Raw genomic sequence first — 27,582 nt, 5'->3', positions numbered from 1 at the left:
TCTGTTCATCCATCAGTGGACATATAGGTTGCTTCCACATCTTGACTATTGTGAATGGTACTGTAGTGAACCTAGAAGTGCTAATATTTCTTGCCTGATTTTAATTCTTTTGGATAAATATGCATAAGTGGGATTGCTGGATCATATGGTTGTTTTTTAAAAAAATGTTTCAAGGAACCGCCATACTGTTTTCCAGTGCAGCTGTACCATATTGCATTCCCACCAACAGTATGCGAGGGTTCCAGTTTCTCTACATCCTCACCAACACTTGTTATCTTCTGGTTTTTGTTTTTATAATAGCCATCTTGACAGGTGTGAAGTGATATCTCACTGTGGTTTGACTTGCATAATCACTTTTCCATGCTCTTAAGAGATAGAGTCTTTGAGAGAAATATCTTGAACCATGCTTATTAGCAATAAAGAAATTTATGCCCCAAATCATAAGACAGAGAACTTTCATATTTACCAATTAATTACCCATTTAGCAGGCATCTAATGAATTGCCTTAGAACTTTCACAGGAACTGTTAAAGAACACATATGTGAATACTAAGAATATCATATTTAAAGGGATGCTCTTTGCTACGTGCATTTCAAAATGAAGTACTGAATATGCCCAAACCCTTACCGTGTTAGAAAAGAGAACACGGGATCCTCTGTTCCAGGCTTGGTGCAGGGTAGGATACCAGGCTGCTTGTGGGAAGCTTCTCCCTGTGACTTCTCGGAATGCACAATGAAGGTAGAGCTAAACAGTGCAGGAAGCAAGGGGCAGATTTCCAGTGTGGATCTTTTCTTACCACAGCTGGGCAAAGAGCTGAAAACGCATCTCTTGGGAAACTTTTCAATATACACTTTGCAATTCTCTGAATCATGTTAAGATTTCATTTTCTTAAAATAGCAGTGTCTAAATTCCATGAAAAAAAAAATCCTCCCCCAGGATTTCCCTCTCTTTCTTATTTCCATCTTTTTAGATACGCTCTGGATGGGTCACACATCTGCTGTGCTGGGGAATGAACAGTCCAGGGGCAAGGATGGTGGCCTAGACTATGAATCGTGTATGTATCACAGTGCACACCTTAAGCCAGAGAACATGTGGGGCAGGGTGTTCTTGATGCCTTTCTGAAATAAAGATCTGTTAATTAATTTATTTATTTTGGCTGCGTTGGGTCTTCGTTTCTGTGCGAGGGCTTTCTCTAGTTGCGGCAAGCGGGGGCCACTCTTCATCTCGGTGCGCGGGCCTCTCACTATCGCGGCCTCTCTTGTTGCGGAGCGCAGGCTCAGTAGTTGTGGCTCACGGGCCTACTTGCTCCGTGGCATGTGGGATCCTCCCAGACCAGGGCTCGAACCCGTGTCCCCTGCATTAGGAGGCAGATTCTCAACCACTGCGCCACCAGGGAAGCCCTGGAGTGTTTTTTAAAATGTATATTTCCACAGTAAATTTACATTTGCCATTTTTTAGCATTAAATGGCAGTTGCTTCCCCCAACCCCAAACAGTGAAAATAGAACACCTGGGGCCCCTTTAACCAGTATTTGTTGAATACCTGCCTTGAGTCTCGTATGTCAGTGGCCCTATGGGGTGACCTCTCCCCTCTTTGGGGTTGGAGTTCTGTTAGATTTATTACTTAGATTCAGAAACTATTGGAAGTGATCACAAACATGGTTCCCTTCTGTCTTCTTCTGAAGCTAAAACAAAATACAGTGGAAGAAAGACATTTTTTTAATTGAACTGATGGTACAACATTTGAAAATAAGATTTCATTCTGCTGCTTTTTTTCACAATGAAAGCTGGCTGGAAAAGCTTAATGAGATGAATTATGTCTTCTGGATATAAGATGAAGGCAAAGTAATCTTATTGAAGACTCTGCCTTTGTTTTAAATACTTACACATATTTTTGGAAAGCTCTGGTAAAATGCAATTTAATAGCTCATTATATCTCTGTATTTGATGAGGGATCTATTTTAATGCCATGGGAAAACTGATTTGTTCCTAGAGCTTTAGTCCTCAGAGATGGAAATTGAACAGTAGAATTGTAAGAAAATGGGAGAGTTGGAATGTAGGGTCCATAATCCCCCATGTTTCCTCTTTCTATAATTCTATACATCACTTTGACTTTTAACTTTTTATTTTTATTTTATTTTATTTTTTTTGCGGTATGCGGGCCTCTCACTGTTGTGGCCTCTCCCGTTGCGGAGCGCAGGCTCAGTGGCCATGGCTCACGGGCCCAGCCGCTGCACGGCATGTGGGATCTTCCCGGACTGGGGCACGAACCCGTGTCCCCTGCATTGGCAGGCGGATTGTCAACCACTGCGCCACCAGGGAAGCCCGACTTTTAACTTTTTAGATGGATAACTGCCTTGCTGGAGAAGAAAGAATTTATGGTTCCTGGTATACAGCAGGCACTCGATAAAAAATGGTCTAAATGGAGGAGTGAACGAATGAATCTGAACAGTGCTCATCTTAGATCTTACAGATATTACTTGAGTCACACTCATCACCTAAGTAGCATCTAAAGTCTTTTTCCTAAAGAAACAAACCCCTTTAACTCTCTTCCCTAGCAACTTCTCTCCTTGAGACCAATAGACCAAAACATACATACTCCACTCAACTGATGGAATTTTCCAAAGGGAAAGGAAACTAAGTCTCAAGTGAAGACATTCAGTGTTTTGATATTAGGATGGGTCTTTTAGAGGTAAATGTTGGAAGCCAGGAAAAATAGCATCAGGAGGAAATAATGCACGTGTAGGCAACATTGGAAATATAGAGGGTTCACACCGTGGGAACTCTGACTGCTATTATTTTTAAATTTCCTTCATGTTAGTGCAGCTGTGAGGACGCCATGAAAGAGGGTTGTATATCTCCAGGCCCATGGTAGGAACTTAGTTCTGGACGACCCCAACTCTAACCTCCATCCACAGACATACCTGCTTCTTCCTCATCATCGGCCCTAAGCTCCCTCCATCAGCACCAGACGTGTGCAAGGGATGCTGTGAACAAATCTGTTTCTTCAAAGTTCCCAGATGCTGAACAAACTCTTTCCAGGGCCTTTGGTTTGCTCTTCCTGTCCACACCCCTGCCATGGCTCTTAGGTCTAGAATGACCCTTTCCACCCCACCTCAGTCCTGCCCCGCCCAGAGGGTGCCCTTCTGCCTCAGTGCCTCAGACCATCTCTGACTTGAAGGTTATGTCCACGCCAGGCCTATAGTTCCACAGTTCTGCAAATTGGCTGCAGAGTTCCAGCAAGCAAAGTGTGGAGGAGACAAAGGAAGGCTCACTGCAGTGGAGCCCACAACCATCAGGGCCTCAGACATTGGGATGGAAATCTAAAATCCAGTGGAGATGCGTAGATTCCTAAGAGTATGAAGAAGCCTGTGTTGGGTAGCACTGGAGGGGAAATTTCCAGAAATCCACCTTAGAAGACATAACCCAACCATCAGGATCCCTCACAAGAAACCATTTTTCTGTTTCCTGATTAAGCTGCATTTTCTGTTTGGCGTTTCCCCATTATGTATGATTTCACCATGTCCAGTAACTTTCCAATCTCACTTAAAAATTTATATTCCCCTTTTTCCTTTTTGTAGAAAGGCAGGTTTGTCTTTATCCAAGAGGCCGTGGCTGTCTTAACGAACAGCAGCCCTGTGAGCTGTTCCCCAAGGCCCGGCAGCTGACTCCTTTCTGCAGGCACACAGCTGGTTTCACGCCCTCCCGATCCCAGTCCTGCGGGGCTGCTGGGGTCCCCTGTCCTGCTCCCTCCTGATCTTCCCGCCTGCACCTAAGCCAGGAACACTGGGGGCCTTCAAACTCTGTGTCTAAAGGTTGGCTGCAGGGATTTGCGATTGAGCACAGGGCTTTCGTTGTGAGGTTGTGAAGAGGCATGCACTCCAGGATGAACCTCGCTGAGGGTCGTCTCCCAGCATCTGCGCGCGTGGCCTGTTTACAGTCACACGGGGAGAACAAGCGCCAGCTCCCTGCTCCTTGCAAGTGTTTCCAATCAGTTGTCACGGAAGGGGGTTGGACACGACCGTTTCGGAAGGAGCTGGCTGGAGAAATAGAAGCCAGGTGGCAGCTTTGCTTCCCACGTGCCTGCCCTCTGCTTCCGCTGAGCAGGGGCACTGTCTTAGTCTGCTCGGGCTGCCATCACAAAATACCATGGACTGTGGCGGGGTGGGGTGGGGGGGCGGCTTAAACAACAGTTCTGGAGACTGGAAGTCCAAGATCAAGTTGCTGGCAGGGTTGATGTCTGGAGAGAGCTCTCTCCTTGGGCGGAGGATGGCCACCTTCTCGCTGTAAACTCAGTGGCAAAGAGGAGAGAGACAGAGACAGAGAGAGGTATCTGGTCTCTTTGTCTTCTTATAAGGCCACTAATCCCATCATAGGGGCCTCACCCTCAGGACCTTGTGTAAACTTAATTATCTCCCAAAGGCCCCACCCCCAAATGCCATCACGTTGGGATTAGAGCTTCAAAATATAAATTTGGAAGAAACACAGCCATTCAGTTCATCACAGACGCTGCAGTTGTCTTTTCACTGTCTCCTCCCCCTTCCTCACACCCCTCCACCTTGCCCCTCCTTGCTTCTCTGGGTACCACGTGGAGACAAGGAGGAGGGCTCTGGCTTGCCGCGATAATGGAAGGATGTGTCTTCTTCCCCTCCAGGAACTCCCCCGATGAATGCAGCATGGCCAAAGGAGGGAAGATGGTGGGTAGCACGGACACAGTCGGGATGAATTACAGCGGCTACATGGAGGAGAAGCACATGCCGCCCCCAAACATGACCACGAACGAGCGACGGGTTATCGTCCCAGCAGGTCAGAGGCTCGGTCAGCGACGCACGCCCTCCTAGAGCTTCACTGGGCTCTCTCTTCTTGCCCTTGGCGTTGGTCACCCTCCGCTGCCTGGAGCAGTGGTTGTAAACGGAAGGCAGCAGGAGCTGGTCCACGCACAGTGAAACGTTCACTGCTCTGTGTGTGTGTGTGTGTGTGTGTGTGTCTGAGAAAGAGAGAGAGAGAGAATCCGTGAAAAGTGACCTCTCTAAGGAAGAATTGGCTTTTCTCTGAGGTTATTTGGTGTTAAATATCCTTCCTTTTATGAGGTGCTGTTTATAATAGAAGGTAGGCTTCAAAAGTTTTTCTTTATCTAGCAAAATTAAAAGTTGGGAGCCCTATATTGTTTGATCTCAAACTCTGAAATTCCAGCGATCACTGACCTATAACACAGACGCTGAGAGCCAGAAAAATTCTTTACCAGAGGTCATTCTAAACCCAAGCCAAAACGGTAGCTCTGGATTTGAGGAAAATGCCAGGGATTTATTTATTTAGCAAAACTAAAGGTAATAGGAAGGTTGTCTGAAACCTGCTCAGAGGGAATGCACTACATAAAACCAAAAATATCACCACAACAACAGCAACGGTGACAACCATCACTGCCCAGCGGGTCCTCACTCTGTATTAGGTATTTGGTGAGCGATGTGGAGACATAGAAGTTTTGGTGTCGTGAAATCTTGGGAAATAGGTAGCGTCTTTGTCACAAGTGCCCTGATGAGGAAACTGAAGCTTGGAGAGGTCAGCCTGCAGTTAATAAGAGGCCGAGTTAGGGCTCAGGCCGTTCTGACTCCTTCGTTCTCTTCCTTTCGGGGGGCTGGGGGGGGGGGGGCGTTGGTTGGAATGAATCTCAGCGCCTTGCAGTAGAGCCCCCGCCAGCTCCCTCTCATCACCCACTGCTGTCGCTTGGGCGCCCTCTTGTTCTGCCTCAGGGGCTGAACTTGCTGTCGCCTCAGCCCCAAACCCCCTTGATTCCAGGGAGCTCTGTCCTTCTTCAGGGCTCTGTGCAAACATCTGTTCAGAAGCCTTTCCTGACCCCTCCATCCAGAGTCGCCCCCCTCCCCACTCCACCCAGTGACTCTCAACCCGCCACCTGCCTCATTTTCCTTTGTTTCCTTTATCCCTGTCTGTCACTATAGTGGATCTTTATGTGAAAGCTCTCTTATTATCTCCTCCCTCAATAGAACGTAAGCCCCACAAAGGCCCTACCTCCATGGCCAAGTGCAGTACCTGGCGTGTACTAGGTGCTCAATGAATGCTAACCGAGGGAGGAAAGGATGAAGGGGTTCCTAGCCACTGGGCAGTACTGCCCGGGCTGCTCCCTGTTGCCGGAGTAACGAGAGGTGTGCATGGGTGAGGTTGGTGCAAACTGGATTCTCCCATGCCCCGGAAGTCATCTCTGTTCATCTCCATGAGGTGTGATGGCGAACGGGTTCCGATCCCCTCCGTGGCATGACTCCTACCCTGCCCCTTAATTCTGCGTCAGGTCACATCCAGCGGACTTCTGTTCCCATCGCTTTCCGAACAAGAGAGTTCAGCGTGCAGAGTCCTTGGCAAAGCGTCTGACTTGGGTTCATGGACTGGGTTTCTCTTCAGGGCTGTCACCGTGTGGCTTTGCAGCAAAATGATTGGATGCAGTTAGGGACGAAAGGGGTCATCCATCCCCGATCTTGGAGCACACGTTGTAAGGCTTTTATAGGGGACAGTGGAGAGAGTCTCAAGTGTGCCTCATGAGAGGGACAAAGCTGGTGTTCGTGTTTCTTGAAAGACAGTTGACATGTATGCAGAGGGCGTGTATTTGGTTTTATCATGGGAACTAAGCTGCATTCCCGAGACCCGTTACTCGTTACTGTGACTTAGAACAGGAGGCATTTCCTGTTGAATGGGAAAAAATATGGAAGGGCAGATGTCCGAGATGCTCACCCTGGATGTGTGGTACCTGAACAAGGCTTGAGAACAGATACGTGCCTGGAGAGGAGTGGGAGGGCAGAGATGCTGTTGCCTCGGACACTGGCTGAAGCTGAACGGGGTGACATAGAAACCCAGAGGATGTCTGCCCAAGCCCATCTCACCCTTTGCCTTCCTCCTTCAGAAAGTATTTTCTTCAGTTTAAGCATAACCAAGTCTTTAGTTCTCTAAGGCGAGAGAATCAATCTGAGGAGAGGCCCACGTTAAAGATGCTGACCTGGGTTCCGTGTAGAATCGCAGACCCAGGAGCTAATAAGCCTGGTGCCGTTATATCCTTTTTAACTGACGAGGTCCTGTTTCTGTCCTGCCAGCAATAGCCTTTGATGTCATCCATATCCTTTCCAGTAGGGCCAGACTTGCGGCTTCCTATGTTAAATAAACTGTTTAGAAAACAGGAGAGATATTTACATGGGAAAGAGGCAAAGAAGCAATTTAGTCAAGTCAAAGCGCCCACCATTTGTGATCTGTGTAGTAGGTACTCATGAAATGCCAGTCGGTTGGGTGGAAGCCTGGTTTCACAGATTGGCTCATAATAAGTGTCTGTGTAAAGGCTGGTTTCAACTCCTGAAGAAAGTCCTCTTTCAGCTGTTCCCTCCTTTGGTTGCTTCATGCCAATGCAGAGGCAGTTATTCAGTTAACAGGGTTTGTAAGAGAGCTCACTGTGGCTGGTTTTGCAAGTTGTGAGTCTTTCAGTTATTGGTCAAGCCTCCTGTGTGTGTGTTCATACACAGACACGCAGATGAACACACACACACACAGAGCTGCGTTGCACAATCCAGAAAATTCCCCAGTGTGGAGATGGCAGGATGTGGGGACCACTCTGTCAGCTGCTGCCTCTGTACCTTAGGCCCCAGCTCTGGGGATCCGGGCACCTCACTTGGGCACATTGTGGATGTAGAGAAGTCTGCATACTTAGGTAGAATTCTCCAAACCTGGTTCTGACTGGTTCACATAGTTCCTACTACTTAAACACATTGGTTGGCACTCATAAGTGCCAATCAAGAAGATAACGAAAAAAACAAGAAAAACCCCATTATTTACTCTGAAGCACTTGCACCATCCATCACCTACGCACTGACGTTCATGTCCTAGACCTAAAACTGGTCCCGATGCACGCTGGCCCGGAGATTGGTGTGTTAGCGAGAAGGTAAAGCAGAACCTGGGGTATTGTCTGCGTTCAGATTGGGCTCTTGTGCCTGAATTCCTCACTTCTCAAAGTTCCTGGTTTTGAGACTTACTGTCTTTAACTCAAGAGCTGTAAAGAAACTCATAAAGTAACCGTAATGAACAGATACATACTTTCATTGGATATATTTACACTCCCTCCTTGTTTCAAAATGGATTTAAGAAAGCTCACACAAATATCAATAAAGGAACAAGACAGAATCCGTTTTCAGAGTAAATGGATAGAGAACATGGGCTCGAGTAAGAACCTAGCAGACGGTGAAACCAAGGAGGGGGGCGTGTATGTTTGCGTAGATACTTTTAACGCAAACTTTTAAATCCTGCACAGTTGCAAGAAGCGGGTGTTATTTGGGTCCAGGCTGTCAGCAGGCTGTGTGAAGAGGCCTCAATCCATACATGCCTCAGTGTCCCTAGAATAAAAAGAAAACAAGTGTGGGAAAGACGGCCCAGCTATTAATTCTGAGTCTAGAGAAAAATGTGTTCCGTGGTTTATTGTAGGAGGGTAACAGGGAAGTCACAAGAAAAACAATCAGTAGAGCTGCCAGGCATTCTGGGAAAGCCTGGCCTCCACCTGTCCTCCTGGCGAGGTCGCTGATTGCGCCCCTACCCCTCAAACGTGTAGTGGCTAAGCCATACCTCACACCTGTTCTTCCTTCCTTTCTCTCTCGTCCTCCCTCCCTCCCTCCCTCCCTTCTTTCCTCCTTCCTTCCTTTCTTTCTTTTTTTCTTTCTTTCTTTCTTTTTCTTTCTTTCTTTTTCTTTCTTTCTTTTCCTTTCTTTCTCTCTTTCTTTCTCTTTCATCATCTATCAATCATCTATTCTTTCTCTCATCTGTATATCATTTATCTATATCTATCTATCATTTATCTATCTGTCTCTATCATTTATGTCTATGTATCATACCTGTCTGTCTATTTATTATCTATCTATTTGGTGTGAATATCTGTATATCTAGGTCTACATCTCAGGGGGTTGGGCTGTTTCTTATGTTCACAGTTGTAGATCAAAGTATCATTCAGTGAAATCAGTCTTAATAAGAGGGGCCCTAGACACGGGACCCAGTTAAATGGCTCTTTGTCGGTTCAGCTTAATTTGGAGGCTGACTGGGAAATGTTTCTCGCAAGTATCACCAGAACCACTCGCACCGGGGCTCCCTGGGAGACTCTTATGATTTCAAAGTGCCCGTCTCTAAATTTTATGAATCCTGGTGTGGGGTTGAGGGCTCTACATTGTTAACACATTCCTGTGTGGTTTTCATGAATTATAAGGTTTGAGGTGCTCTAAGCTAGACAGAAGACACTCAGTAAATTTTGCTTGCGTACACCTTCGTTATTTGAAATAAAGGCATCATTTAGAAAAGGCAGTTGGCAAAAGAAAGAATTGTCCTGAAGCTTTTCCCTTCAGGTGTGTTTTAGGGGCTGTCATTGGTTGGCACAATACATTGTGTAAAGGTCCTGCATCAAGGCACTCACGGGGAAATACAGGGCCATTTAAGGCACAAAACACAGAGTGAGAGCTGAGGAAGAAGCCCCGCCGCTCTACTCATTGGTGGCAGCGCTGAGCTCCGTTCAGACAGATCAGATCAAGCGCGATACTCAGCCTTACACGTTTTACTGTGTTCCCATCAACAGCCGAGACCACTCGGGGACAACCCGGGAATCTGACTTCCAGGTGGTTTTTCCAACTCCTCTTCACCAAGGCTGTGAACGCAGATCGATGTTTAGAAAGAATGGGTCCCCGTTGTACCATGGCACTAATATGCTCTAGAGAACAGAAGTTTTGTGATGTCTGATGAAGCCTCTGCAGCAGTGATGCTTCCCCTCCGGGTGCCGCTGGCCTCCGGCAGTCACTGTTATTTTTTTGGCCTTGACAGTATCCTCAGCGGTGTGCTAACTGAGAGAGCTGGCGAAGAGGAAGGCACCGTCTTCATCCACTTTTCTTCAGAGTTGCAAAATGCTGACCAAAATGCAACAGAACCTCTGGTTTCAGCAGGTTACATCATTTGGAGAAGATTTTTCTTTTCCTTTATTTTTATTCCCTAAAATGGGTGCTGAGGCATGGGGCTTTTCAAACACTTCTATTTTTATTTTCTAAATATCCACTTTGAGCACAAATGCTCCTGGGAGTCAGAAGTCTCAGAGACAAAAAGTTGCCACATTCACCTTTGAACTGGCTCCTTGTCTGCATTCATTCACTCATCCATTCATTCTTTCATCCATCCATCCATTCATTCATTCATTTACTGAGCACTTAGAATATTCCAGTCACCAAGAATAAAAGCTCTCATGTGATTTAAAACCCCCTGTTCCTGGCCCCCAAACACACATGGCTAGAACTTCTCGTATTGTGTCTTCCTCAGGCCCTCCCTGCTGGGTAACTTCTACTCAATGCGTGAGGTATTTATGAATACTTGCTACTCTCACACCAGTCACAGAGGAAATGACCAAAGCCTGTGAGAAGCAGATAAGACCCAGCCACATGAAGTTAAGTAATTCGTGACAGCAGAGAGTATGATTAAGAGCTCAAATGAGTGATTCAGACGAATGTTTCAAAATAGTTGAGGAACAAGATGACTGTAAACATTACTAGTAAAGAAAAGCTTCCTTTGTTCCCTGATGACAAGATTTCTAAACCCCTTTGCAGCCTCCACCCTGTCCTGCCCTCCAGTCACATCATTCTGCTCCTGTGCGGCTGTCACAAGTGTCCTCGCCCGTGCTGTTCCCTCTGATGGAACGCCCTTCCTCTCGCTGCTAACAGATCCTTCTCGCTTTTCAAGGCATCTTTGAAACCCACCCTGCCTAGGAAGCCATCCTTGATCTGCTAGCACCTTCATTGCTTCTCTGCCAACGTCTTACCAATTCTTTCATTGCCACACTTTATTTGGTTTTATATTATATTCTATAGTGCATCTGTATACTGGATATAGCATTTAATTCCGTGAAGGATTTGAGATGCCTTGTGAACTAAACTACTGATAATCATGTGAACCAAGCTACTGATCAGTTAGAAATTAGAGATCAGTACTAAGGCAATTACAATTATTAATGGAAAACCAAGGTCACATGAAGGAGGAATGCAGCCATTTTGGCCACAAGCTTGGCCAAGATGCTGTAGCTAAGCTTCCAGTATGGCTCTGAGCTTCCTGGTGGCCTAAGTAAAAAGAGCCATTTGGGGAATTAATGCCTGTTTTCAAAAAAGTTTCACAGGGAAGGCAATGTTTTTATTGGAGCAGAATCCTAAAAGCAGGATCCCTGGACTTTATGTCCGGGCTTCACTGAGGCTACGGTCGTGGCCACCTTCCTGCCACAGTGGCCGTACCATGCAGTGCCAGCCTGCTTCTTGTGACCCTCCACGGACAGAGTGAGTTACGTTAGCGAACAGCCCGGTGCAGGCAGAGAGCGTGTGCCCAGTGTGAGTCTTTGCTGGCCTGGCTTCTTAGAAAGTCAGGAATTTGAGCTTTCAGGGTGGCAGAAGTCTCTCATCACCTGCACACGGTCCTTTGTACATATGACATCTCCAAGCTGGGCTTGAAAGCAGACGAATAACCAGCGATAGAAGAATACACTCTCCCACCCAGCCCAGATGACCAACATATTACTACAATTTAATCTTATTAGAGTTAGTTATTTGTAAGCCCGTCTGTTCTATTAGATGGTGAGCGTCGTGAGTTGGTGATTATGTCTTCCGCATATTCTTCACCGCCAGACAAAGCAGCAAAGCTCGTGGCCCATGTGCAGAAGTCAGTAAACCTGCATCTGGTCGAGTGAAGAGTGGGAATCACAGAGTCATAGGAGACGGACGTACAAGATTCTTGATGATCTTCATTCTGCTTTGTATTAGTCAGGGCTCTTCAAAGAAGCAGAAGCAATCTTTCTCTCTCTCTGTCCCCCTCTCCCTGTCTGTGCTTTACGCAGTCTCACAATTCAAATGCTGGTATCTTCTGGAAACACCCTCACGGACACACCCAGAAATAATATTTAACTCAATATCTAGGCATCCCATGATCTAGTCAAGTGGAAACATACAATCAACTATCATAAAAGTCTTAAACATGAGAAAATCGAGCCCTAGGGAGGTGAAACAACTTTCCTGAGGACACACGCGGACATGGGCGAGACCAGAGCCAATTCCCAGGCCTGTGCTCATTTATACTTAAAGAACTTGTTGGTAAAGCTACACACTTTTTTTTTAATTGAAGTATAGTTGATTTACAATCTTGTGTTAGTTTCAGGTGTATGACACAGTGATTCAGTATTTTTGCAGATTATACTCCACGATAGGTTATTATAAGATAACGGGTATTATTCCCTGTGCTATACAGTCTATCCTTGTTGCTTATCTGTTTTATACATAAAAGTTTGTATCTGTTAATCCCACACCCCTAATTTGTACCCCTCCTTCCCTTTCCCCTTTGGTAACCACACATTTGTTTTCTATAAACTATACATTTCTTTATTTTACTTTGTCATGTGCCTCTACACACTTCCAAAGATCTCTCCCATTACGTCTGCATTATGGAATGTGTTTCTGTAAGCTTCTGGTTACAATTTTTTATGCTAAGTCAAGCAACTAAACAACCAAACCAACTAAAACTTAAATCCTAAAGTCAAAACTAATTATATTTTTAAACGATGAGCTGTAGTGAGGAAACTGCCGTTGGGTTATACATGTGACTGAGATGATAAAGACAGAAATAGCAACAGTCACCACACTGTCGTCAGGCAGTTGGCCATGTTCTTTATTAAAAAGGGATTATCTCACTTAAATCCCACAACTATCCTGTGGTCTAGGGACTATGTATTATTCTCACTTTACAGATAAAGAAACTAAAACTAGGGAAAATAAGATAGTAGTCCAAGATGTCCTAGCCAATGGTGTGGAGAGGTAGAATTCTAACCCAGTTCTGTCTGAATCCACAGTCTGAGCTCTCATTCCTATCCTACATGATCAAAAACGTCCAGGAAGAACACAAGGTACTAGAATGATGGAAGAAATTTGTTAAATTGTTGTAGATTCTGAAATGACCTTTTCAAAGGAGATGTAAGTAATAAGTCAAGGGGTAAAGGAGATGTTTAAGATTGTCTGTTGCTCAGCCCTTAACCTTTACATTTCCACGATGATAATGATTTCTCTGTCTTTCCTGAAAACCAAGAGAAGAATCGCATTGAAAATAGCTTTGATTTGGCAAGAATGGCGGGGGAGATGTTAGTAAATGTAGAAAAAAAAATTAAGATAGATGATTCTGGTTTGGTTCGTCCTGTACTTAAGATACCCACGGGATACACACAAGGCAGTTCAGTGGGCCCATGTAGAGGGCATAGGGTTAAAATTCCTTATCGTGGGTCACTGCACGTGAGTTCTAAACTATGCCATTTTCTAGCTCTGGGAAGTCATTCAATCTTGCTGATCCTTAGTTTTTTTGCCACTAAAATAAGGATGATAGTAATGCCTACCTCATATGGTGCTGTATGGATTAAATAAGACATATGTGTGAAGTGCATAAGCAGTGCTTGGGTTATAGTGATACCTCCAAAAATTGTAGCTCTTCTCTTCATATTTGGTCAGGCGTTTGGGAGAAAGCCCTAGACTCAAGGGATAAGCATGTATTACGGGTTGAACTGTTCCCCCACAAAAAAAATATGTTGACATCCTAATTTCTGGTGCCTTGGAATGTGACCTGATTTGGAAATAGAGTATTTTCAGATTTGATCAAGTCAAGATGAGGTCACGAGGGTGGGCCTAATAAAACGACTGGTGTCCTTATCAAAAGGGGTCATTTGGACCCAGACATACATGGAGGGAAGATGATGTGAAGACACAGGGAGAAGGAGGCCATGTAAAGATGGAGGCAGAGATTGGAAGGCTGCAGCTGCAAAGTAAGGAACGCTGAGCATTGCCAGCCGCCACCAGAATATGGAAGAGGAAAGGAAGAATTTTATCTGGATTCCCAGAGGGAGCACAGCCCTCCTGACAGCTTGATTTCGGACTTCCAGCCTCCAGGACTGTGAGGGACCGCATTCCTGTTGTTTTGAGCCACTTAGTGTGTGGTCCTCTGTTAATGGCAGCCCTTGGGAAGCAATACAGCGTGCCTGTTGTAGTTGGAACGTAGAGAGCCTAGACGCCCGGGGATATCTATGAAGTGAGGAGAGTGGAGGACCGAGGACAAAACTCCAGGGACACCCACGTTTAAAGAGGGGCAAAGAAAGAAAACCCAAGCAGGGAGAGACTTTGAAATGGAACAAGTCACTCCATCTCTAGAACATGATGAGCATAAGCAGCGTTGTCACGGAACAACTAAGGGGAGGTAATGGGGGAACAAATAAAGAAAAACAAAATCCCCAAACTAGATAATCCACTCAAGAGGAGTTAAGAATGTCTCCATCCACTGAAATATTGTGGCATGTCAGAATTTCAAAGGTATCTTTAGAGCCCAACAAAAATAACGTATGTTTTGAATAAAATACATAATGGAATTGTTGATTCTCAGAGAGTTTAAAGTAGGCACATTTTTTTTTACAGTTTTTGTGCCGTAGGGTATTGAACAATTCATATGTACAATTAACTTTTGACAATTGATTAATTAATAACTGAATGAAGTGGAGCATAGTGTGAGCTAGGTTTGACAGCTGCATTGAAAATGGAAAAGTTTTAAAGTAAATGGGTAAAAAATATGCAGAGAAGACTCTTGGTTTTAGTAAAATATTGAACTTAAAAGGATCTCTTGTGGAGCACCTGGAAATTATGCATAGAATCTAACATCCTTTTAAATGCATCGCTGAACTGAGAAGAAAGTCAGTGAATTTCTTAGGGACAAAAAAAGGGGGGGAACTGAGAACAGGGCAGCCCGTTCTCACGTTGTCACCTGGTTCTCTTCAGTGACATGAATGGGGGTGGGGTTCCAATATCTATAATACAGAGATTTGGGTTTTAAAGGTTAATTAGGGGAAGGAGATGAGATATTGGTCTTGCACAAAGCAGGAGTTGGACCTGATCCCTCCCCTTACCCTATACACACATGCACACAACTGCGTGGTCCAACGATCCTGAGTCTGAGAAGTTAACCATTGAAAAGTAGTTATGAGCTAGTGATATCCTTGGGCACCTGGCGGAAGTCAGTACAGAATCTTCCTGGAGAAGCTTGCCTTCAATCCAGGCTTTACAGAATTCCTACAAAGACCCCCAGAAAATGATTCTGCAACCCCAAATTATGAAAACAGGAAGAAACAATCTACCAAGACCAAGATTCGGCCGAAACAACAGACAACATGATTAAACCCTCAAGAATATTAGGTAATTGAAGTAGGATAGAGAATATAAAGTGAATAGATTTTAAAGTGACTAGATACATAAAAGAAGGAACCAAAAAAGAGAGGAAGAAGATATTATGGAAAAGAATAGATAATCTTGGGCTTCCCTGGTGGCGCAGTGGTTGAGAATCCGCCTGCCAATGCAAGGGATACGGGTTCGTGCCCCGGTCCGGGAAGATCCCACGTGCCGCGAAGCGGCTGGGCCCGTGAGCCATGGCCGCTGAGCCTGTGCGTCTGGAGCTTGTGCTCCTCAACGGGAGAGGCCACAACGGTGAGAGGCCCGCGTACCACAAAAAAAAAAAAAAAACAAAAACCAAAAAAAAAAAAGAATAGATAATCTTGAGGAAGAAACAATAGAATTCCTAGAAACACAAAACAGTATTCAAAAGTCAGCGTCAAAAAATACCAAAAACCCAGTAGAGGGATTAAACAGTTGATTTGAAAACATCAGAGAGTGAATTAGAGAAGGGAGACTTGAGATTGTTTTCAGAGTGCAGCACGTGACAGAGGGGTGGAAAATGAGAAAAGAAGTCAACCGTTGGGAAGGACTCATAGTAATGTCTTACGTAGATCTAATAGAAGTTCCAGCAATAGAAAATAAAGAGAACGGAAGAGATGAAATATTGGAAGAGATAAAAGCTAAGCCTTTCCCAAAATTGATGGACAAAACCATTCTCCAAATACAGGAAACACCAGCCAGAGAAGGATAAATAAGAATTCATCTTCTCTAATTACGTTGTGGTGAGACTGAAGAACACCAAAGACAAAGTACTTTAGAGCCAGTACGCAAGAAAAAAGACAGACTATCTGAAAATAATGACAGTTACGAGGACAGCAGACTTCTCAACAACAAAACAGGGCACAGAGGGCAATAGAAGAAAGTCTGCAGTGAGCTGGGAGAAACTGACAAAACTCTAGTTATCTTCTGGGTTCTTAACCTTTCTTTTTTTTCCTGCCACAGACTCTAATAAGGTGGAATAAAAATATTGGCCAACATTATCTTATAAGGATGAATGACTAGTGTTGAGGGTTCCTAAATTCCTTCTGTTCTCTGGGAGAAGGACATTTGGTGATTAACTTTAGATTTTGTTTAAAGATTAACAAGTAGAGAAACAAAAAAGGAACAAAGAAAAATAGATCAATACAATCAGGTATTTGGAAAGGAGAAATAAAGAACAGCCATAGCAATAATAGAAAGCATAAAGTGGTAGAAATCAGATATATCAGTAACAATAAATGTAAGTAGACTAAACTTGCCATTAAAGACAGAAAGTGATGAAGTAGATTTTTAAAAAATATTCTAAAGTTAGTTATGTATATACTATTTACACGAACATCTAACGCAGAGAAGGAATGACAGCAAATAGATGGGATAAGATATAGTAGTTAAATTTCAGTCAAAATAAAGCTGACAAGAATGAAAACAGAAAGCAAAAAACATTACTGGAGAAAATTGAGGGTTATCACATAATAAAAACAGTTTACATTTATGAAGAATATACAATAATAAAGTTGTATATACCTAATAACCTAGCCTCAAAGTACATAAAGAACTGTACAGAGAAATAGATAAATCCACCCTAGTGAGAGATTTAAATTTGCCTTTCTCAGTCTTTGATAGATCAATGACATGAAAATTATATATGCATTACTAATTTTGATCTAGTGGTTATTCATAGAAACCTGCACTCAACAATTAGAAGATAAGCCTTCTTTTTAAGCGTGGTCAGTTTGCAGAAATTGGCCACCAAAGGAGTAACAACCATTATTCAAAAAATCAGTATCTTATACCCCTTCACTGGCCAAAGTACCATAAAATTAGAAATCAGTAATTATCAAAACAATAACTGAGCCCCATTCACAGTATGGAAATGAAAAAGTTCAGAAGTAACCTTGTTGTAGGCTCTTTACTTGAGCTCAAATTTCAGTTTCTTGTGGAGTGAAGCTCAAATGTGAGCTAGTTCTCTTTATTCAGCTTCTTTATAAATGTAAAGTCTGTTCCGATGAGGAGGCAACGTGCTAAATCTTATTTTTGCAGGCTTCTGAGTGTGTGGGACAGCAGACTCCAGGCTCACCAAGGTCTGGTTTTATAAACAAAGACCTCGTAGGATTTTGGTATGATTTAGAAGTACGTTTTATTTTTGTTGGTATTTTTTCATTACCAAGGGTGATTTTTCTTTCTGGAAGCCAATATTTTACATTGATATTGTTCAAGAAAAAGGACACTCAGTGCTTTTATTATCATCAATTTGGTTCTTGCTTTTATTCATTCCTCTGGGGTGGGGTCGGGGGTCTCTGAAACAGGATGTCTGCCTACACGAGGTATTTTGTTTCAAGAAGGCGCAGTATGTCTTCAGCAATGCAATATCCTTTTGCTTAATTTAAATATCTACTTAATATTTTCCTGGCAGCAGTGGAACTCTACTAGGGCAGAATCCAGTTTCAGGGAAAAATGTAAAAAAAAATGTTCAACCCTAACCCCGCCCACTGCTTTTCCCTCCTCCCCCTGCTTCCCCACCCAAACCTTAAAGGGGTGCAGCTCTGCTTTGCTTTTATTTATTGTTTTAATCCCAGTTTACTGAAATAGCATTTGTAAAACTTTTGGATATTAACCATGTAATCTAAGATACAAATAAGAAACTGCAGAGAGAGAGAGTTGGCTTCCTTTTTCTTTTACCCTCTACCGTGGGGGGTTACCATTCTGATGTCCACGAAATGTGGAGTGATGACACAGATGTTTTCAAAACAATTGGCCTGGAGGGCTGAAAACAAAACAGCTTATCTGTAGTGGCTCTTGGTTCATCTCACAGAAGCACCTCCCTCTGAAAACTTCTTAAAATAAAGTGATAAATCAGACTTTTGTGTTTAGAGGAAGAGGCTGACCCTGTGATAATAGATGGTTTATTTCATTTTAACAGAGTTTGCAAAATGCAAAATCCAGCACGTGGATGCGTTAAAGTGCTTTCACATACCCTTATCTCATTTACTTTTCTCTTCCCCTAACATTTCACTTAATTACCCACAGAAAAAAGAAAGCAAATTCTAGAGAGGTTAACTTTTACATCTAAAGAAAGGTTGAATCAGAGCCCAAATATGGGTATTCTGGCTCCCAGTAAAGCCTTGTATTTGATCACCAACTTTGCTGTGCTTGATGTAATTTAAGACGAATCCTCAGACATTTTCAGTGACTCTGAAATTCCTAGATCATAAAGTCTAGCCTTCTTAGCAAGATCCTCAAGGCTCTCCTTGATCTGTCTCCAGCTTTCATTTCCACCCTCCTATGTCTCTGTGCTCCCTCTTAAACCCTCCACTCCAGCCACACCAAACTTCTCACATGTCCCTCAAAATCATCAGATATTTCACGCCTCTGTGGGTGTGAAGCTGGGCTCAAGCTGTTCCCCTAAACTAAAGGTCTTCTCTACTTCTGTCACCCTACTTCTGTCAAAATCCTCTTTGTTAATGCAGGCTCAAGCCAAACCCTTCTGGTGAAGCCTTTCCCTTTTTTCCGTGTTGGGATCAGTTGCTACTTCTCTGTACTCCCGTCCTGCTTGGATAACAGATTTCATTGTGCTTTTGGGTTGTCTTCATGGCTGCCTACCTCGGTAGATTCTCAGCATCTTTGTCTTGGCCAATTCTGAATCCCTGAAGTATTGTGTATATTGTAAATGCTCAATAACTCAGTTAAATTCAGCTTAGTCATTATCCTATGGGTCCTTGGAGTCTACACATTGTTTTATAAATGTCCATCAACAGACGAATGGATAAAGAAGATGTAGTACGTATATACAATGGAATATTACTCAGCCGTAAAATAGAACAAAATAATGCCATTTGCAGCAACATGGACGGACCTAGAGATTATATTAAGTGAAGTAAGTCAGAAAGAGAAAGACAAATACCATATGATATCATGTATATGTGGGATCTAAAATAGGACACAAATGAACTTATCTGCGAAACAGAAACAGACTCACAGACATAGAGAACAGACTTGTGGTTGCCAGCAGGCAGGGACATAGGGGACGGATGTATTGGGAGTTTGGGATTAGCAGATGCAAACTAGTATATATAAAATAGAGAACCAGTAAGGTCCTACTGTATAGCACAGGGAACTGTATTTAATATCCTGTGATAAACCATAATGGAAAAGAATATGAAAAAGAATATATGTATGTATAACTGAATCACTGGGCTGTACAGCAGAAATTAACACAACATTGTAAATCAACTATACTTCAATTAAAACAAAATAATAAAATGACCAAAAAAACACAAAAATCCAGGCTCAGTTGTGAGGTTAGGCGGCAGGTTCTGAGCTGCATCACGACCTGAGGCAGAGGGTGTGGGATGCCACCCCTGAACAGAGGCAAAGTTGACCCTTGGTTGGAGCTCATCTTGTTGCCCCCTCCCCTTTCTCCTTCACACGCATAGTTGAGGAAAGAGATGAGGCCTCTTGAATCTTGTGGGACCTTGTGAGCTCCCTTCTGTTATGGTGGGTGGGCCAGAATCAAGAAAACTTTGCTGCCCTGTCATAGACCATGAAGGAGACCTGGAAGCTTCTACTGGGAGCTCTGTGGAGTTGAGGAGTGAGCTGGGACCCCACACACTGACCTGAACCCTAAACAACACCGTCTACAGTGGCACCATCCATGCCTGGCCCAGGGAGTTTGTGGGGAGCCCAGGGTGGGCTCTGCCATCAAGGCAAGGACAGGGCCTCCTGTCTTGTTATCAGTTCCCTGCCCAGAGATTCACGATAAGTGCTCAAGAGCGTGGAGGACAGACACCCCAAGCGGGTAGTGAGTGTAGGTGAGGATGCAAGAAGGGGCGAGTCCTCAAGCAGTGGGCAGTGTGTGGGCGCAAGCAGGGGGTGTGGGCCCAGAAGATGGCCGCTGGATGTGTGTAGGATGAAGGGGTTGGGGAAGGACTGGGGATGATACCTATGAAGACGGTGGGCCCCGAAACCTAAGAGCCACGTGCTTTAGGCTGAAGAGTTTGGACTTGCCCCTTGCAGACTGTTCTCTTTACACCTGTAGAGTAGGTCCAGAGTAATGGCGCCCCATGGACAGGTTGGAAAGGAGCATCTCATTTACTCTATCAAGTGGCCATATTTTGTTTTTAATATTCTTTGCTTATAAATGTATAGGGCAGAGGTATGGAGATCAAATTCCAAAAGGATACAGGAGTAACCTGACTTTGTGTAATTTTATTCTTTTCAAATGAAGCAATTTCCATTAACAAGCTGTATAAGAAAGTAACATTAAAATATTTTACTCTTAAAAGTTTTATAAAAACACTTTAACAAATATATATATTATATATATATAATTCTTTATAAAACCTTGTTTTGATTTTGAAACATAGAGAATACTTTTTTATAAATAACTTTTTAACCCAAGTATTATATGTGTATTGTAGGAAAGAGAGAAGATAAAGCTTAGTGAAAAGAAAACTTTTAAATCTCTATTGCCTTTTTTTCAGAGACAATAGTTGCCATTTCACTGCATATCTCTCCAAAATTCTTTCCATGGATATGTTTATATTTCTTTGCAAGATATAATTTTTCTACCATAATGTTTCAAACGTTTAAATTTAATCTATTTTGAACAGTTTTCATATCAATAACTGCATTCAGCAGTGTAATTTTTAGTTTCTAAATATCACAGGACTGTTCCTAAATGTACAACAACTTAACTAGTTCTCTTTCTGTGGGACATTTAGGGTGTTTCCAATGTTTTGCTATTATAAACAACACTACAAAGAACATCCTTGAAAATAAATCATTGCGCACTTCCTCTATGATTTCCTAAGGATAAATTTCTAGAAGTGGAATTTTTTAGAGACTATACACACAGTTTTTTTTAAAGGCATTTGAAATGTATTGCCAAATTGTTCATTGGAAAGGTTGTAGCAATTTACGCTCACGCCAGCAGTACAAGGGAATGGCCATTTGACCAATCCAAAGTGAGAGTTTAGGGATTATAACAGGGCAGGTCAAGGAGGAATTGGTCTCTGGGGTCTTGCATGTGATTACCTTAAATGAAAATGGAATGAGCCGTTACAACCTTGAGCTTAGTGAGGGAAACCAATTAACAGGCACACCAAGGGATGCTGGAGAGATTGGACTTCTTTTTTTGGCTATTTTCCTGAGACATCATTTGACCGTTTTAACATGAACCCAGGAACTTTCAGGAAGATGTTTATGTATCATTTTTAGAATATCTGTTTCCACCCTTAAGAGAGGAAAATGCCTTCCTAGAATGAACTGATTTCTAGGAAGTAGTTTCACCAAAACATAATCCTTCCAGGTTGTTAAAGGCAAAACAAAACAAATAAATACCTAGTGGTGGAATTTATAGGAAATGGCTTGGGGACCCCATGGAAGGGAGGGTCTTCTCTCCGAGAGGGCCGTTTAACTGTCCTCTGCACAGAACCAAGGAAAGAGGACTGGAATTCAGGGCATCCTAAAAGACCAATATATGATCTGTTCCTGAATAATGAGGAGTCATGACATACCATGAGAAGAAGGGAAAAAAGGACTTTCTATGGAAACATTCTGGAGTTTAGAACATTTTACCCCTGAAAGCAGAGAGTGCCGACCCAATGGCAAAGAGCTATCTGAACTTCAGTGACTTGGACACAGAGCTAACATTCCCAAAATACACATTCGGTTTCCACAGGCTGACAAAATGTTTCCGTGTGTTTGGACTACAAAGGAATACGCAAGGCTTTCTGTCAACACTGCCATTTGAGCTTTTGTGGATGTTCTGCGCTTTGTAGCAGAACCAGAGTTCTTAGTTTATAGCTTCTACACGTGAGCCCTATGACCAGCGATTCTACATCTAGGTACCCACCTAGGCCAGCACTTTCTCAAGCTTAACGTGCACACAGATCAGCTGGGAATCCTATGAAAGTATAGACTCTGATTCAGCAGGCCTGTGGCAGCACCTGGGATTCTGCATTTCTAATTAGGTCCCAGGGGATGCCAAGGCTGCTAGATCCCATGACCACACTCTTAAGTAGTGAAGCCCCAGGGCAGATGGTCTGGACCACTTAAGAATTACCTGGACAGCTTTTAAGAACCCTGATGCCCGGGCTTCCCTCCAGAAGATTTAACTCAGAATCTTTGTGGGTGAGACCAGGCATCAGTAGTTTTTTATCTCCCCATGATACTGATGTGGAACCCAGGCTGTGGACCAATGCAGATTGCTTCACATGTGGGTGGGGAGGGAGACACAGGGGTCTTCATTGATAAGGAGGTTGGGTATATTTGTGGGGGGGGTGGGGATATCTAAGAGTGGCTTAAATGGTGAAATATACCTCCATGGATTGACTTGGACACATCTTGAAAATACAGTGCCAAACACCAAAAGCAAATCAGATACCATTTATGTTAGCTTAAAAGCACACAACGATATATGTGCAGTGGATATGGTAAAAGTATTCAGATATGTATAGGGATGATGCGTGTATCATTTCAGGATAGTGGTTCCTCCTGGAGTGTCCAGGAGGGGAATGGGTTAGGGATGGATTCTACTGGGGTTGAAAGAATTTCTTTCTATTAAAAAAGATATGAAAAAGTAGGGAATGAACAAAAGAAGGGAGGGAGGGGGAGGCAGAAAGAGAGTAAGAAAGAAAAAGAAAGGAAAGAAGGAAGGATGGGAGGGATGGAGAAAGGGAGGAGAATCCTGGTGACCGTGCCTGGCTGGCTGTTCCTCACTGTTACTGTTACTGACTCTGGAAACCGAAGATGTACCCCAACAGCACACTGCATGCCCATTCTTCAGCAGCCTGAAACATCAGTAAGACCAAGCAAGCTTCTACAACTGTTAGCTAGAAAGCAATTCGAAAGGGTGATGTATTCCCACAGCAGATATTTTCACTCACGATGATCTGAGTATCATGGCACGCCTGCCCTCTACGAGCCTGTCCAGAGGACCCAGACCAAGGCTTTCACTTCACATTGGAAACAGACACAGAAAGGAGAAGCAGCCTCTGGAGGCTGCAGCGTTGAGAGACCCTGGGGTCAGGACTCTGGGCTCCTGCTCCTTTGCCCAGGTGTCTCTCTGTGCTCAGGGACCCCAGGGAGGGAACCCCGTCTGCTGGCGAGGCTCCCTGGGTACCCCTCCACCCAGGCTGTTTGTGTGGGGTGGTGGCAACTTGTGTGTCCGTTGAGGATCACCTGCTCCTTTTCCCCAGAGACTTGCTCCCCTGGTCATATACAGGGGTCCCTTCCCATACGTGGCAGCAGAGCGTGATGACACTGCCTGCATCCTGTGGGGTGTTTGTGCCCCAGCTGTGGAATGTGAAAGCCCCCCAGCCAGCTTGCCTCCTGCAGGTGTGAGTTAGTTGCAAAACCAAGTTCTCTGCAGGAAAAGCTTGTAACTGACGGCTCTCTCTTAGAAACGCTAGCTCCTGGGAAGTGCTAGGGTTCTGGCTGACCTACACATCATCTCCAATTCTGTGGTCATTATTTTTCAGTATTTCATACAAATACTTTATGGGATTTTTTTTTTTTTTGGTAATCTGTAATTAACATCTTCCTGATATGTGTTGCTCTTATTTCATATAAAGTTACCAGTAGTCTTCTGAGGAAAGAAAGTTTTCACTTATTCTTATACATTTTTTCCCATTCTTTTAAAAATTGAAGTATAGTTGATTTACACTGTTGTGCTAATTTCAGGTATACAGCAAAATGATTCATATATATATATATATATATATATATATATACACACACACATACACATATTTTTATATGAATAAATGAATAAATAAAAATTAAAAGAAACTAATAAAAAGAAAATCCCATCCCTACAGGAAACTTTAGGTTATATGAGCAACAAAAGGGCAGGTGGTGTGAATAATCCTAAATTTCCAGAACAATTCACTTTAAAGACAATGGTCTCTGACTGTGAGTCACTTGGTCTTCCTCAGACATTCTCCTCGGACTGGTCCCTGAGCCTGGCTTGAGGCTGTGCTTCTGGAAGAGTGGGAGGGGATGCTCTGGAAAGCTGTGGCTGGTGGGAGATCCCACCTGGGATATGGCTCTACCCCAGAAATTTGTCTTCAGGAGTTGACCAAATATGCTTCCATCCCCTTTCAGATCCTATGCTATGGAGTACGGACCATGTCCGGCAGTGGCTGGAGTGGGCAGTGAAAGAATATGGCCTTCCGGACGTCGACATCTTATTGTTCCAGAATATTGACGGGAAGGAGCTGTGCAAGATGACCAAAGACGACTTTCAGAGGCTCACCCCGAGCTACAACGCTGACATCCTTCTGTCGCATCTCCACTACCTCAGAGAGAGTAAGGCAGTCCCCGCCCCCACAGAGAGCAGCACTGTCGAGAGGTCCTTGTTAACGTAACATGCGAGGGTTCAGCCCCGTTGCCGATAGCATCTTGCTGCCCTAACCCAATTCCCATTAGTATCTGAGAGAGTGCTTATAAGTGATGGCTTAGGTGATGGCGTGGTGAGAAGTAGTCAGCGCTTTCACGAGAAGCAGCAAAGTCAACTAGCATTCAGCTGCCTCCTCTAGGGTCCCCCAACCAAGAAGATCACATGCCAAAGGGAAACAGAGCTTTATCTGGTCACACATTATTTCATCTCCGTGATACCCAAATAGAAATAGAAACATTATGGAAAGGCTCCTACTTGATGGGAATTGTGGAGTTTATCTTCCCTAAAGCCAAACCAAGCTCCCCTTCGTATCCCACTGGAACACAAAACAAGGAACATTTTCACTTGGTATCTCGAGATGTGGCTTAGCCTGTCACAATGGGAATGGCGTCTTGGCGATGAGAGGCATGAATCCACAGAGTCTGCTGCATGCTTTAATATTTCAAATGTCAAGCATGATCAGAAGGAGATAGTAGAGATAGTGCAACAGTGGGTGGTGTGAACTCTTTGGTGTAAATGCTTTGCTTGGCCTCCCAACCACTTCTTCCCTGAACTCAATATGGATCCCCGTCTAGGTTTTAACATGCTAACCAGTAGCAGGACCATGGAGAGATTTCCAAGCAGCCCATGATAATAGGGTGGGGACTGGGGTGGATGTTTTCCTTCTTTTTCTTCTTCTTTTTTTTTTTTTTTCAAGGAAGGTAATTCTCTCTCTTTTTTCATTTGGATGTTGCTTTTTGTTTTGTTTTGTAGCACCTCTTCCACATTTGACTTCAGATGATGTTGATAAAGCCTTACAAAACTCTCCACGGTTAATGCATGCTAGAAACACAGGTAATGCTGGCCCTGCCCCTTCCCCCCAGGACAAGTGTAGGGTTTTGTTTACAGGTTGCATGCTTTACAGGTAGAATGTGGGACAATCAGTGCATCAGGAAGGCAGAAGGCAGAGGTGGATGGTTGAGGGGTCCTTGGTAGGTTGAGGCTCTGTGTTGGTGGTACCACAGCCTTAAGGCAGGAAGCACTCTTTGGTCTCTGAACACTCCCCCGCTTCCCTTGCCAGTCAAAGGATTTCTTTCAACCAGGAGATGTGCAGAATTAGCCTTCAGCCATAGCCTTAGCTCACATTTGCTGGATCACAGTCTCTGCTGCTATGAGTCCTCAAATATGCTCTGTGCTGACTGTAGAAACTAAAGTCATGTTCCATAGAAAGGGGTCCTTAGCATGCTCCTTTTTTCTTTTTTTTCCTTTTAAAATTTTTATTCTTAAAGGAATGTTTTCTAGGACAAGCAGGAGTTTTACTTTTCCCTTTTGGGTAAAGTTTTAGGCCATTCAACTTGACTTGAATCTTCTTGCACAGTCTTTGTACATTTGCAAAAGGCAGTAGGAGGGAATGTCAGTTACTTTGGGGGAGCTTTTGTTGTGAGGGAAACTGTGTTGTGACTCTGGAAGATTTGAAATTAGTGACTAACTAAATACCTCCTATTCTATGTCTAACCATTGATTCTACATTTTATTTATTTATCTTTTTTTTTTTTTTTTTTTTGCCTGAGCCTGATAGAGTTTAACGTGATGCTTCTTCCTGTCTAACCCTCCTCCCTCCCCTCCTAGTAAAGGCTGAGAGTAGAGGCTGGGTTTTCTGTGGATGAATGTGGTCCTGGTCACACCCATTTCCTCCCTGGTGATGGAGACACTTACAGAAGCATGGCCGCAGGCTGCTCACCTCACTGTTATCAGCCTGCCGGGACCCTCTGCCACCACCAGGCTAGGGAGGAAACCACCTAGTGTTGGAAAGACTTAAGTAACCCCTCCTAGGCAAGCCAGCCAATTCGTGATCAGCCCTCACATAGGAATACAGCCATTTTCCAAATACTTGCCCTGTTACTTTAAATGTACGATGTGAGTGAGTCCAGCCTTGAGTATTTATTACAAAGGGATTTTGCTAGTTGATCTCCAACAGCCAGAATGTTGTGCTTTTAATCTGAAGTTTTTAAAAAAATTGCTTTGAGTCAATAATACACTTTTTCAACGTAGGTTACACAGTCAGCCTATTAATGACCTTGTGGCCGGAAATAGCAAAAGCACCTTAGACAGAGTAATTCCCCTCCCTTAGGAAATGCCTTGGAGATACACACACTTTCTGATAATTTCTTAGTCATTTAAAAAATTTTTAGCAGAGGATGAGAATGTCAGGAAAGCTCTGACTTCATTATTTTTGCTATTGCTAAACATAGAAGCAATCAAAAAGCAGGACAACAAATTCCAAACGGACTGACCTGTGAAAGGAGAATGATTTCCACTAACCACTTGAGAACCGATTGAGAGAGAGAAAGAGAAAATGTGCCTCTGAACAGAGATACGGATTAATTTTTAAAAAGATCCATATATTCTTTGGCAAAATGTTTATCATTCTTTGGTACGACTTTCCAAGGGCTCTGTAAAACGGTTTATGGGTTTTACACAATTTGAAAATTAAAACATCCACCGTAGAATTGTTTTAATAAAATGAGCTTGCAGGGGGATGGGCAGACCCACAGATGGGCTTCAGGAGGAAGCTGTAAAATCAAAACACAAGACGCCTTATGCCAAGTGGGGCACAGAGAGAGTCACCTCTCTTCCATCTTCAGCATCTGTCTCTGACCTGTGTGCTGGTCCTTCCTCCCGAAGTCTCGCGTGGCAAGTTCTAGTGGGCAACACCTCCCTTGGTTGTCACGGGGCAAAGTAGATTAGGCGCTGTTGCTGAGATCAGATCAACAACCACAGCAAAAGACCTTCACATGTTTTGTCTTTCCTTTTGTCTGCAGGGGGTGCAGCTTTTATTTTCCCAAATACTTCAGTATATCCTGAAGCTACGCAAAGAATTACAACTAGGCCAGGTACGAAAACACCCCTGTGTAATCTCTTTATCGAGA

General features: G+C 43.6%; 1 protein-coding gene across 13 annotated transcripts in view; it reads left to right on the top strand.

Annotated features, from left to right (window-relative positions):
* ERG (ETS transcription factor ERG) overlaps positions 1-27,582 on the top strand; it is a 280,990-nt gene that overhangs the window by 235,105 nt on the left and 18,303 nt on the right. For 7 of the 13 annotated variants that reach the window (XM_059065278.2, XM_067035110.1, XM_059065276.2 and 4 more), the window contains 4 exons: positions 4,653-4,804; positions 24,379-24,582; positions 25,427-25,507; positions 27,475-27,546. In XM_059065278.2, the coding sequence (XP_058921261.1) occupies positions 4,653-4,804; positions 24,379-24,582; positions 25,427-25,507; positions 27,475-27,546 (509 nt within the window). The remainder of the gene's footprint in view (positions 1-4,652; positions 4,805-24,378; positions 24,583-25,426; positions 25,508-27,474; positions 27,547-27,582) is intronic. The other 6 variants (XM_067035116.1, XM_067035115.1, XM_059065281.2 and 3 more) reach the window with 3 other exon arrangements.

This window comes from Kogia breviceps, chromosome 5 (assembly GCF_026419965.1).
Source record: "Kogia breviceps isolate mKogBre1 chromosome 5, mKogBre1 haplotype 1, whole genome shotgun sequence".
NCBI lineage: Eukaryota > Metazoa > Chordata > Mammalia > Artiodactyla > Physeteridae > Kogia > Kogia breviceps.
This window is presented reverse-complemented; position numbering and strand designations above follow the sequence as displayed.